The sequence below is a fragment of the Schistocerca piceifrons genome, unplaced genomic scaffold (genome assembly GCF_021461385.2).
Source record: "Schistocerca piceifrons isolate TAMUIC-IGC-003096 unplaced genomic scaffold, iqSchPice1.1 HiC_scaffold_1870, whole genome shotgun sequence".
Classification (NCBI taxonomy): Eukaryota; Metazoa; Arthropoda; class Insecta; order Orthoptera; family Acrididae; genus Schistocerca; species Schistocerca piceifrons.
The window spans coordinates 2,973,079-2,987,033 of record NW_025727757.1 but is presented as its reverse complement, the minus strand read 5'-3'; the positions used below and the strand labels follow the sequence as shown (position 1 = coordinate 2,987,033).

The 13,955-nt window shown below is 38.3% G+C and overlaps 1 protein-coding gene across 1 annotated transcript in view; it reads left to right on the top strand.

The window, feature by feature from the left end:
- The window catches only part of LOC124741120 (mucin-2-like), a 261,502-nt gene that overhangs the window by 199,316 nt on the left and 48,231 nt on the right, over positions 1-13,955 (top strand). Inside the window, exons 23-24 of the mRNA XM_047248654.1 lie at positions 2,384-2,533; positions 9,968-10,117. Of these exons, the coding sequence (XP_047104610.1) occupies positions 2,384-2,533; positions 9,968-10,117 (300 nt within the window). The remainder of the gene's footprint in view (positions 1-2,383; positions 2,534-9,967; positions 10,118-13,955) is intronic.

The window sequence follows — 13,955 nt, the reverse complement described above, 5'->3', positions numbered from 1 at the left end:
AAGTGGATTCCTTTTGTTATAATTTCTGAAGAAATTTATTTTTTACTTTGAGGTGGTACTAAGCAGCTTTGTTTATCCAATATAATGTTTTTTTGAAGAGGTCATTCATTATTGTAGTTTCTTCTGTTACTATTAACACAACCGGTCATTGCAAAGACGAGACTTGTCTTCAGTAAACGTAGCTTACGTAGCACAGATAATCCCTCCAGATAAATTCCAGGTGGTAAAAGGAGGCCTAAAAAAAGTATCGTGCAATTGCGTGAGAAAGTCCATAATTTTTTCTATGTGGCGTACTACATTGATGCATATTGCCTAAAAGGGCCACCCATAATTTTACTGAAACAAGTAGATTCATGCATAAGATCATAGAGATTTTGTTTTACATGTTCTCATACAGGTTACAATAAGTTTAGTTATCAGCCATAATTTTTTATTGGAAGTTATAAATTATTCTTGGAGTGACTTACTGAATGTTGTACTCTTGATGGTCATGAAGATTGTTGTTTAAGCCTTTGAAAATGGTGCACAAAGTATTTTGTGCGTGTATGTGGTAAGTGCGCTGAACAAATCAAATCGGAAAATAATTTTCTAATTTTGAGTTGGTTTGTCTTGATGTGGTGGTTTACCAGTATGGCCCAATTGATTACTGGCAAACGTCATGAAATGTGACCAGTTAACCATCATGCAACACTTTAATTCAATAGCAAATATTGCGGAAGAAAGAAAGAAGTAATTTAGTGTTAAACGTCCTATCGACTGCAAGACCATAAGAGACGAAGCAGAATCTACAGCACTCAAATGTGGGAAAGGAAATAGATAGTGGCATTTCAAGGGAAAGGCCACAGCATTTGCATTGATCAGTTTAAAAAAAAAAAAGGAAAATGTAAACCAGGATGGTTGGGTGGACATTTGAGCCATTGGGCCTTAACTTGATAAAATGAAAATGTTTGGTCCTTAGAAAAAAATGTACAATCAGAGGCTAATGAGTCCTCAGAATGTAACAATATGTATCTGGTGTGACAAAGGTCTTTTGTGCTAAGAAATTGTTCCCAGGGATATGTCCATAGTAGTTAGCATCCGTTGTATTCGTGGTTGTCTGCAAATAATTTCATTGTGTCATTTGAAATAGTAATATGTGCTCATCAAACCAAAGGAGAAAAGTAATTTTTATTTTTATCGCCTCTACGTGTCTTTTCAACAATGATGGGTGGTGTTGATTTCAACTGTCACACAAAACTTTTTGGGCCATCATTTCAAGTTAAGACATGTCACTCGTAGCAACTGGCAAAAAGGAATTCGATAATAAACATTTTCTTGTGTGCAGTCAACAACGATGATGCATGCAAGCATGCAGGCTTAGATTTCCACTCCACACAGAAGTTTCCATTAAGTTATTTCCGTTTCAGACATATGCAAATCGCGCTACAGCTAGTCTAAGCACATGTTTAATGTGTATTTGTGGTTAGAAAACAATGATAGGTGCTGGATTCAAATCCCAGTGAAGGTACAAAATACTTTCTCAACATTTCAGATTCGCATCTAGCTATATTTGGATATGTAATGTATTATTGCCCTTAGTTAACAATCCTATTACTTGCTGGGTTTGAATCATCTAACACAAAACTTTATGCTATGTCATTTCAACATTTGCACACACATGCTTACATGTGGCCAAAATGATATTTAAGATCTTTCATACTTACTTAAGAGACAATAGTTGCTTAATTGTAATACAAATGTCTTAGTCATGTAATTTAAAGTTGAAACTTAAGTTTCTGGAATGTCATTTATTGCAATAAACTTGAGTTTACAAGTGTTGTAGACTGTCACCTGATTATACCAGGTTTCGTGATATTTACATTATCGTGACATTAGTCTGATTGTGGACTCAGTATTACAGATGAATTTCTTCAAGTAGTGTCTCGTAGTAACCATTTTGTAGAGTGAAATGCCCGTACTGAAAAGAGATCGGAGGGACTGTAAGACTGTAACATTATGTGGGTGCATACAACTTAGGTGGAGTGGAATTCAGGCTGTTGGTATAGATTTGATGGTGATAATACCTGAGCTGACCTCTCCAGTAATTCTGTAATTGAGTTTTTGCAAATGTATGTACCTTCTGGCTGCACTTTGTTTTGAACTACATGTTGTATCGTGTTCGGCGACTGCCGTGGGAAGCTCGGGTGGTGCAGCTGATAGTTACTAGCTTACTGGTCATTCATTTGTATTGACGGGAGCCCTGTCCCCATATGTGGCACATGTCGTCCATATAGTTGCCAGTGTGTGGATGGTCCCTCAGCAGTGCTGGCCATAGGGAGGCACCCCCACATCCCCACGAGGAAACACCAGCCAGCTCACACCCTGCCTCTCTCTGTATGTGCAGCGCACCAGTCGTTACGGAGCTGAGTACCACAACCAGAACCACCACCACCTCCGCCGCTGCCGCCACCTCTGCCAGCGCACTTCGCCAGACACCTGCTGCTGCGCAGCCCACGACTACTCAACCTGATAAGGCCACTGTCTCTCAAATGCGGTGAGTTCCCTCAACACACACACACACACACACACACAACATTGTAAGGTAGATCAGAAATAAATACTCAAAAGCATCAGAACATACATTCATGGGTGGTATCCTCAGGACTAGATCATAGTATCATGGGAGAGAGGTTAATTAAGAATAGGTTGGTAGAGAAAATAGCTATTGTCAACATTTCAGTGACTTGTTCTCATCAAGATCAGCAAACCAATGCCAGCAATAATTCATGCAATGTCATCCACAGAAAATTTAGTGGCAGGTAGAGTATGAGTGCACTGAATGTGTAACACAATGTCAAATGAGATAATTGTATGTTACTCTAGATGTATTGGAATGATCTAGCAGAGGTCACACATACACACATTTATGAGACCATTTTTGGTTCTCGTCAGGAATGAGGCAGGAAAAACAACCCAATAATTTGCTATAAAGTTTCTGTTAGTAACAAAAATTACACTCTGCAAGCACCAGCCAGAAGCAAACGTCAGCAGAGCCTTAGCTTGTCAGGGAGTGGTCCACCTTGGTTGCCCCACTGCTGTAACAGCCAGTCCCTGTAACCACAGACATGCGAAACAGAGACTCTGCCTCCTGTTGACAATGTGTCTATCTGTGTGAGCAACAGATTTACAGTGCCATGAGCACCCAGAATCCACTGTCATTTGTGGCATGCATTCCTCTGTCTTTCCCTTCAGTTTTTAACCTCAACAACTACCTCTAGTGCCACAGCAGTTATTCCCTGATGCCTTCAAATATAACTTACTATGCTGACCCTCGTACTTGTCACAGTTTTCCACATATCACAATATCCTCACCTGTTCTGCAGAGACGTTCCACAGTTCTGTTATGAGTTCACCTAGTTTAAACATCCTTGTATAGCACCAAATTTGGAATGCTTAGATTCCCCTCTTGTTTTTTTCCATAATCCACGATTAATTTTTATGCAGTACTGTGCTCCAAACATACATTAAGGGACATCCAATACAAATTAAGGCCTATCCTTGGTATTAGTAACTTTGTTTTTACAAGGAATCTCCTGCTTTCCCATGCAACATTACTCCTTGTGACAACCACGCTCTGTCCCTCAGTGTAAATTAGCTTCATGTGTAATAGTCACTACAAGCAGTCTACTGCGTGGTCCTTAATTCCGATGTAAACATTGCCACCAATGTTATTTCTGCTACTCAGCAATACTTTCCTCTTTCTTCCATTCATTAATCCTGATTTAGTGTTCATTCAACTATTTCTTACATTCATCAACTCTGGTGATTCATTCAGACTTTCAGTGAACACAGAAATATCACCAGTGAATTTTATTAAACAAAATCGTTTTCACCTTCAGTTTTAATTAAATTCCTGTAAGTTTCTTCAATTCCACCAATGATTCTTCAGTGTTCATCTGAACATTTGTGGAGACTACCTGCATCTTTATCATTAATCATCTTTGATTCAGAGTACCAATTCTTGTTGATTATTGCTCATATTCTATGTTATCTGCTGTACCATATACGTACCTTTTAGAGAAAAAAAAATTCACTGTTTCATGCTGTCAAATGTCAGGTAAAGATCTACAAATCCAATAAATATCTCTTGATTTTTCTCACACATTCCTGCCACTATAAGGTTGAAGGTCAAGTTGTCCTCCCTGGATCCATTACTCCAAATTTAGCATCCTCAAACAGATCATAAGCTTTGTCTTCCATTCTTCTGGATATTGTTATTTTTGTCAGTAAGTTGGATTCATGAGCTGTTTGGCTCATTGTGCGTAAGCTATCACACTTACCAGCGCTTGGTCACTTCTGTAGTGTTTGGATGTCTTTTTCTGGCTGTCTGTTGTTGTGAATTGTCTCTCATCGATTATATAGACGAACTTGAAAATTCGTTTGATCGCCATTCATTATCAGATTATCTAGAGCCTCATAGACGTTAAAATTCACATTCCATTCCTGTGTACTTCAGTATCCTATTTATTTACACACTGAATTCACGTAACAACTCTCTTAAAATTTACTTCACTCATTGTCATAACGAAATTGTGATCTGACTGTACATCTGGTCCTGGGTACACCTTAAAATCCAATATCTGATTCTATAATGTGTGTCTGGTTGTGATGTACTCCAGCTGGAAATGTCTTTACCAACTAAAGCTCTGCCTCCCTCCTTAAGAGCTGAAAATGCCAAGATACCGAAGCAGCCATACAAATGTCACAGAACACAGGGCACAACCTTGCAGCAAGTCAGCCATCCACATGTGGTGGAATGGTGCAGGAGGGCTCCTCCAAAGGGAGTGCTTGTAATGGTAACACCGACCACCATAAATGGCAGTCAGTGATTACATTAAACCTCTATGAGGAATTTTTGAGAAAGTTGTGACCGTGAGATAACCTAATGGGAACAGAACAAACAATCTGTTTGACTGGGATTCACTTCCAAAACACTCCAGCAGAGTATAACCAACACTAAACAGGTGGGTGAGGAACAGATGTTCTCCAGCACAAAAGGAAGTTTAATATTACGTATTAATATGTCGCCAGCCTAATTAGGAATTTTTGTCAAACAATGTAATAAAGCTCAGGGCAGTGCTAGGGCTAACTTAACTTTGTTTAACACCTACTAAACTCTTTCTTGACATCTGTTCGCACTAGAACACAGTAACCTAACCTTGCAGATAAATGTAGTACTAACTTGGAAGTGAAGACGATGTACCTTGAATGAACTAGATGCAGCAGTTAATACAACCGGTCACCAACACACATGATACTAATAGCATTACTGAACAGGGCAGAGCATGAAATGATTCTGATTTAAATCGGGGTTTATTATGATCATACTCTATAACATCATTGCTTAGTAGAGTTTCTCTATGCCATTACATGAACCAGCTTGCATTAAAATAGCAAACACAATAAATATTTCTTTCTTGAGCTCAGTTTGAAGCAATTAAACAGAAAGCAAATCTAACTACAGTGGCTCTGGAGGGACCTTTGCTTTGCTTCATTAACCAACTGGCCTAGCACATGAGGGCTATTAAACTTTAATGGTTTGATGAACCATGCTCATTAACAAAACTACTCAAGTGTGTATGGGAAATTGTGAGTATTGTCATGAATAATTATTCATTAAGTGAAGCACAACAAACTATAACTCTTCAAATAACAAGTGTGCTTTGAAAAGCAGTCTTTTAACCTTCTCAAAATATGGTTGACTGTGCAAATGCCAAAAAAATTTTATATTCAAGTTCAAACACCTACTCATAAAATGAACAGTGATAGAGCTTTGTAATTCTGATCAAAGTGCATAATTAATAATCTTTTTTACTTCTATTCAATATTATTATTCTTTTAACTAACAACTTTACTATTTACTGGTACTTTTTTAAGTAAGGCAAATTATTTAAGAAAATGATTGCAGATAGATTGAAAACCACACTGGCAGTGTAGTATTTCTCAAACTATAAAACTGAACTTTAAACACAACTCCACACATCAGAAAGTAATCACAACTATTTCTGAATAGTCTTTTCATGATAAATTAGCACACTCGGAATTAAATTCACTAGGATAGGATTCCTGGTGAGGTTTGTGATTTGGGATAATCACAGGTGCAAGACAGAGCTTTTAGCAATACCACGATTATTATGAAAATCAACCAAATTTCGCAAATACCTGGTCCATTTACAGAGTGCCAAATATAAACATTTTGGTGGAAGGCTGGTGGCACTGGTGGCGTGATTTGCAGTGGCTGTTAACATGGCGGCGATGTAGTCATGGCAGTACTGTTGGCCTCGCCCTGTTATAGGTCTTCTGAATTATATTTTTGCAGGGCCGAAAACCGTGCCATTATACATGGTATCACCAAATGCAGAATCAAAGGTGCATAAGTAACACTCTTAGCTCCTCTGCCTCAAAACTGCAAGAATGAGCCACAATGTTCCGCTACTGCTAGCGAGATATTAACCACAGCACTGCTCAAGCCAGACTCCTTAGCCGTCGCAAGGGACAAGTTGCCGCTTGCGTGAACGACACCTTTTCCATTCTGCCAGGCTACTTCTGTAGCTGCAGGGATTCCCCACATTTTTTACATTCAACCCTGCATTCCCTAACTATGGACCAAGTCATTTACAGTGCATTACATAATAATCATTCCAGTAGTTATTTACATTAACAAGCTTAATTTAAACTTTGTTCCAAAAGTTCACATAACTGAAATATGTATACGTTACCAAAGAATTTCCATTACAGATAAAAGACTCTACATACGACAGATACAGCACTCTACATTATCGACATGATCATTGGTTCAGTAATGAAATAAAATTTCTGGTATAGGAAAGGTTGATGGTGAGCTTCTAATTGTCGGACTATGTTGTTTAACTGAACTCAGCAGAAGCTAAGAGGGTCTTTTCATAGTTGTTTAGTGTTCGGCTGATCAGTGACTCGAACACAGAGCTTAATCATATGAAGCTAGAGCCATTTTAACAGACCATCAAACTTTCAGTCCAGTGCCATTGTTTTGTTGTTAGCGGAGGATGCTCCTCACTGGATGAGCGTTTCCTTTTCCTGGAGGTTAATTACAGCCTTTACAAAACATTCTTTTCCTTGTTTACCAATAATCAACTTTCACTAGTGGCCTTACCTACCTAATGTGTACTTTCGACTTGATTTTGTAATCGATGAAATAAAATCACATAATTGTCAGCTGCCTTACTGGAATTATTGTAGCCTATGGAAATTTTTGCAGGAAATGTTTCTCCCACCTGAGCAGCTGTCATCTTCTAAGAGTTTAGGTTGCACCAACACTAGATCATAGAACAAAACTCGGTGACAAGTATCAATCAAACTTCCAGAACGTTCTCCTGGTACCTTTGTTGTATTAATAGCTGCAGTAGTGTGGTATTGTGTCAAGGAAAGTTAATTATTTTCTATTTCTTTATTTTTGTGCTAAGGCATATAATTTCACTAAGAGAAGAGATGCATTTGATTTATAAGGAAGTCAATCATACGCAGTTGCTGTTCTGAGAATGGGTCCATTGTTATTCTCGAAGTGGATTCCTTTTGTTATAATTTCTGAAGAAATTTATTTTTTACTTTGAGGTGGTACTAAGCAGCTTTGTTTATCCAATATAATGTTTTTTTGAAGAGGTCATTCATTATTGTAGTTTCTTCTGTTACTATTAACACAACCGGTCATTGCAAAGACGAGACTTGTCTTCAGTAAACGTAGCTTACGTAGCACAGATAATCCCTCCAGATAAATTCCAGGTGGCAAAAGGAGGCCTAAAAAAAGTATCGTGCAATTGCGTGAGAAAGTCCATAATTTTTTCTATGTGGCGTACTACATTGATGCATATTGCCTAAAAGGGCCACCCATAATTTTACTGAAACAAGTAGATTCATGCATAAGATCATAGAGATTTTGTTTTACATGTTCTCATACAGGTTGCAATAAGTTTAGTTATCAGCCATAATTTTTTATTGGAAGTTATAAATTATTCTTGGAGTGACTTACTGAATGTTGTACTCTTGATGGTCATGAAGATTGTTGTTTAAGCCTTTGAAAATGGTGCACAAAGTATTTTGTGCGTGTATGTGGTAAGTGCGCTGAACAAATGAATTCGGAAAATAATTTTCTAATTTTGAGTTGGTTTGTCTTGATGTGGTGGTTTACCAGTATGGCCCAATTGATTACTGGCAAACGTCATGAAATGTGACCAGTTAACCATCATGCAACACTTTAATTCAATAGCAAATATTGCGGAAGAAAGAAAGAAGTAATTTAGTGTTAAACGTCCTATCGACTGCAAGACCATAAGAGACGAAGCAGAATCTACAGCACTCAAATGTGGGAAAGGAAATAGATAGTGGCATTTCAAGGGAAAGGCCACAGCATTTGCATTGATCAGTTTAAAAAAAAAAAAGGAAAATGTAAACCAGGATGGTTGGGTGGACATTTGAGCCATTCGGTCTTAACTTGATAAAATGAAAATGTTTGGTCCTTAGAAAAAAATGTACAATCAGAGGCTAATGAGTCCTCAGAATGTAACAATATGCATCTGGTGTGACAAAGGTCTTTTGTGCTAAGAAATTGTTCCCAGGCATATGTCCATAGTAGTTAGCATCCGTTGTATTCGTGGTTGTCTGCAAATAATTTCATTGTGTCATTTGAAATAGTAATATGTGCTCATCAAACCAAAGGAGAAAAGTAATTTTTATTTTTATCGCCTCTACGTGTCTTTTCAACAATGATGGGTGGTGGTGATTTCAACTGTCACACAAAACTTTTCGGGCCATCATTTCAAGTTAAGACATGTCACTCGTAGCAACTGGCAAAAAGGAATTCGATAATAAACATTTTCTTGTGTGCAGTCAACAACGATGATGCATGCAGGCATGCAGCATGCAGGCTTAGATTTCCACTCCACACAGAAGTTTCCATTAAGTTATTTCCGTTTCAGACATATGCAAATCTCGCTACAGCTAGTCTAAGCAGATGTTTAATGTGTATTTGTGGTTAGAAAACAATGATAGGTGCTGGATTCAAATCCCAGTGAAGGTACAAAATACTTTCTCAACATTTCAGATTCGCATCTAGCTATATTTGGATATGTAATGTATTATTGCCCTTAGTTAACAATCCTATTACTTGCTGGGTTTGAATCATCTAACACAAAACTTTATGCTATGTCATTTCAACATTTGCACACACATGCTTACATGTGGCCAAAATGATATTTAAGATCTTTCATACTTACTTAAGAGACAATAGTTGCTTAATTGTAATACAAATGTCTTAGTCATGTAATTTAAAGTTGAAACTTAAGTTTCTGGAATGTCATTTATTGCAATAAACTTGAGTTTACAAGTGTTGTAGACTGTCACCTGATTATACCAGGTTTCGTGATATTTACATTATCGTGACATTAGTCTGATTGTGGACTCAGTATTACAGATGAATTTCTTCAAGTAGTGTCTCGTAGTAACCATTTTGTAGAGTGAAATGCCCGTACTGAAAAGAGATCGGAGGGACTGTAAGACTGTAACATTATGTGGGTGCATACAACTTAGGTGGAGTGGAATTCAGGCCGTTGGTATAGATTTGATGGTGATAATACCTGAGCTGACCTCTCCAGTAATTCTGTAATTGAGTTTTTGCAAATGTATGTACCTTCTGGCTGCACTTTGTTTTGAACTACATGTTGTATCGTGTTCGGCGACTGCCGTGGGAAGCTCGGGTGGTGCAGCTGATAGTTACTAGCTTACTGGTCATTCATTTGTATTGACGGGAGCCCTGTCCCAATATGTGGCACATGTCGTCCATATAGTTGCCAGTGTGTGGATGGTCCCTCAGCAGTGCTGGCCATAGGGAGGCACCCCCACATCCCCACGAGGAAACACCAGCCAGCTCACACCCTGCCTCTCTCTGTATGTGCAGCGCACCAGTCGTTACGGAGCTGAGTACCACAACCAGAACCACCACCACCTCCGCCACTGCCGCCACCTCTGCCAGCGCACTTCGCCAGACACCTGCTGCTGCGCAGCCCACGACTACTCAACCTGATAAGGCCACTGTCTCTCAAATGCGGTGAGTTCCCTCAACACACACACACACACACACACACACACACAACATTGTAAGGTAGATCAGAAATAAATACTCAAAATCATCAGAACATACATTCATGAGTGGTATCCTCAGGAATAGATCATAGTATCATGGGAGAGAGGTTAATTAAGAATAGGTTGGTAGAGAAAATAGCTATTGTCAACAGTTCAGTGACTTATTCTCATCAAGATCAGCAAACCAATGCCAGCAATAATTCATGCAATGTCATCCACAGAAAATTTAGTGGCAGGTAGAGTATGAGTGCACTGAATGTGTAACACAATGTCAAATGAGATAATTGTATGTTACTCTAGATGTATTGGAATGATCTAGCAGAGGTCACACATACACACATTTATGAGACCATTTTTGGTTCTCGTCAGGAATGAGGCAGGAAAAACAACCCAATAATTTGCTATAAAGTTTCTGTTAGTAACAAAAATTACACTCTGCAAGCACCAGCCAGAAGCAAACGTCAGCAGAGCCTTAGCTTGTCAGGGAGTGGTCCACCTTGGTTGCCCCACTGCTGTAACAGCCAGTCCCAGTAACCACAGACATGCGAAACAGAAACTCTGCCTCCTGTTGACAATGTGTCTATCTGTGTGAGCAACAGATTTACAGTGCCATGAGCACCCAGAATCCACTGTCATTTGTGGCATGCATTCCTCTGTCTTTCCCTTCAGTTTTTAACCTCAACAACTACCTCTAGTGCCACGGCAGTTATTCCCTGATGCCTTCAAATATAACTTACTATGCTGACCCTCGTACTTGTCACAGTTTTCCACATATCACAATATCCTCACCTGTTCTGCAGAGACGTTCCACAGTTCTGTTATGAGTTCACCTAGTTTAAACATCCTTGTATAGCACCAAATTTGGAATGCTTAGATTCCCCTCTTGTTTTTTTCCATAATCCACGATTAATTTTTATGCAGTACTGTGCTCCAAACATACATTAAGGGACATCCAATACAAATTAAGGCCTATCCTTGGTATTAGTAACTTTGTTTCACAAGGAATCTCCTGCTTTCCCATGCAACATTACTCCTTGTGACAACCACGCTCTGTCCCTCAGTGTAAATTAGCTTCATGTGTAATAGTCACTACAAGCAGTCTACTGCGTGGTCCTTAATTCCGATGTAAACATTGCCACCAATGTTATTTCTGCTACTCAGCAATACTTTCCTCTTTCTTCCATTCATTAATCCTGATTTAGTGTTCATTCAACTATTTCTTACATTCATCAACTCTGGTGATTCATTCAGACTTTCAGTGAACACAGAAATATCACCAGTGAATTTTATTAAACAAAATCGTTTTCACCTTCAGTTTTAATTAAATTCCTGGAAGTTTCTTCAATTCCACCAATGATTCTTCAGTGTTCATCTGAACATTTGTGGAGACTACCTGCATCTTTATCTTTAATCATCTTTGATTCAGAGTACCAATTCTTGTTGATTATTGCTCATATTCTATGTTATCTGCTGTACCATATACGTACCTTTTAGAGAAAAAAAAATTCACTGTTTCATGCTGTCAAATGTCAGGTAAAGATCTACAAATCCAATAAATATCTCTTGATTTTTCTCACACATTCCTGCCACTATAAGGTTGAAGGTCAAGTTGTCCTCCCTGGATCCATTACTCCAAATTTAGCATCCTCAAACAGATCATAAGCTTTGTCTTCCATTCTTCTGGATATTGTTATTTTTGTCAGTAAGTTGGATTCATGAGCTGTTTGGCTCATTGTGCGTAAGCTATCACACTTACCAGCGCTTGGTCACTTCTGTAGTGTTTGGATGTCTTTTTCTGGCTGTCTGTTGTTATGAATTGTCTCTCATCGATTATATAGACGAACTTGAAAATTCGTTTGATCGCCATTCAATATCAGATTATCTAGAGCCTCATAGAAGTTAAAATTCACATTCCATTCCTGTGTACTTCAGTATCCTATTTATTTACACACTGAATTCACGTAACAACTCTCTTAAAATTTACTTCACTCATTGTCATAACTAAATTGTGATCTGACTGTACATCTGGTCCTGGGTACACCTTAAAATCCAATATCTGATTCTATAATGTGTGTCTGGTTGTGATGTACTCCAGCTGGAAATGTCTTTACCAACTAAAGCTCTACCTCCCTCCTTAAGAGCTGAAAATGCCAAGATACCGAAGCAGCCATACAAATGTACTAGCAGCAAGTCAGCCATCATGTGGTGGAATGGTGCAGGAGGGCTCCTCCAAAGGGAGTGCTTGTAATGGTAACACCGACCACCATAAATGGCAGTCAGTGATTACATTAAACCTCTATGAGGAATTTTTGAGAAAGTTGTGACCGTGAGATAACCTAATGGGAACAGAACAAACAATCTGTTTGACTGGGATTCACTTCCAAAACACTCCAGCAGAGTATAACCAACACTAAACAGGTGGGTGAGGAACAGATTTTCCCCAGCACAAAAACAAGTTTAATATTACGTATTAATATGTCGCCAGCCTAATTAGGAATTTTTGTCAAACAATGTAATAAAGCTCAAGGCAGTGCTAGGGCTAACCTAACTTTGCTTAACATCTACTAAACTCTTACTTGACATCTGTTCGCACTAGAACACAGTAACCTAACGTTGCAGATAAATGTAGTACTAACTTGGAAGTGAAGACGATGTACCTTGAATGAACTAGATGCAGCAGTTAATACAACTGGTCACCAACACACATGATACTAATAGCATTACTGAACAGCGCAGAGCATGAAATGATTCTGATTTAAATCGGGGTTTATTATGATCATACTCTATAACATCATTGCTTAGTAGAGTTTCTCTATGCCATTACATGAACCAGCTTGCATTAAAATAGCAAACACAGTAAATATTTCTTTCTTGAGCTCAGTTTGAAGCAATTAAACAGAAAGCAAATCTAACTACAGTGGCTCTGGAGGGACCTTTGCTTTGCTTCATTAACCAACTGGCCTAGCACATGAGGGCTATTAAACTTTAATGGTTTGATGAACCATGCTCATTAACAAAACTACTCAAGTGTGTATGGGAAATTGTGAGTATTGTCATGAATAATTATTCATTAAGTGAAGCACAACAAACTATAACTCTTCAAATAACAAGTGTGCTTTGAAAAGCAGTCTTTTAACCTTCTCAAAATATGGTTGACTGTGCAAATGCCAAAAAAATTTTATATTCAAGTTCAAACACCTACTCATAAAATGAACAGTGATAGAGCTTTGTAATTCTGATCAAAGTGCATAATTAATAATCTTTTTTACTTCTATTCAATATTATTATTCTTTTAACTAACAACTTTACTATTTACTGGTACTTTTTTAAGTAAGGCAAATTATTTAAGAAAACGATTGCAGATAGATTGAAAACCACACTGGCAGTGTAGTATTTCTCAAACTATAAAACTGAACTTTAAACACAACTCCACACATCAGAAAGTAATCACAACTATTTCTGAATAGTTTTTTCATGATAAATTAGCACACTCGGAATTAAATTCACTAGGATAGGATTCCTGGTGAGGTTTGTGATTTGGGATAATCACAGGTGCAAGACAGAGCTTTTAGCAATACCACAATTATTATGAAAATCAACCAAATTTCGCAAATACCTGGTCCATTTACAGAGTGCCAAATATAAACATTTTGGTGGAAGGCTGGTGGCACTGGTGGCGTGATTTGCAGTGGCTGTTAACATGGCGGCGATGTAGTCATGGCAGTACTGTTGGCCTCGCCCTGTTATAGGTCTTCTGAATTATATTTTTGCAGGGCCGAAAACCGTGCCATTATACATGGTAT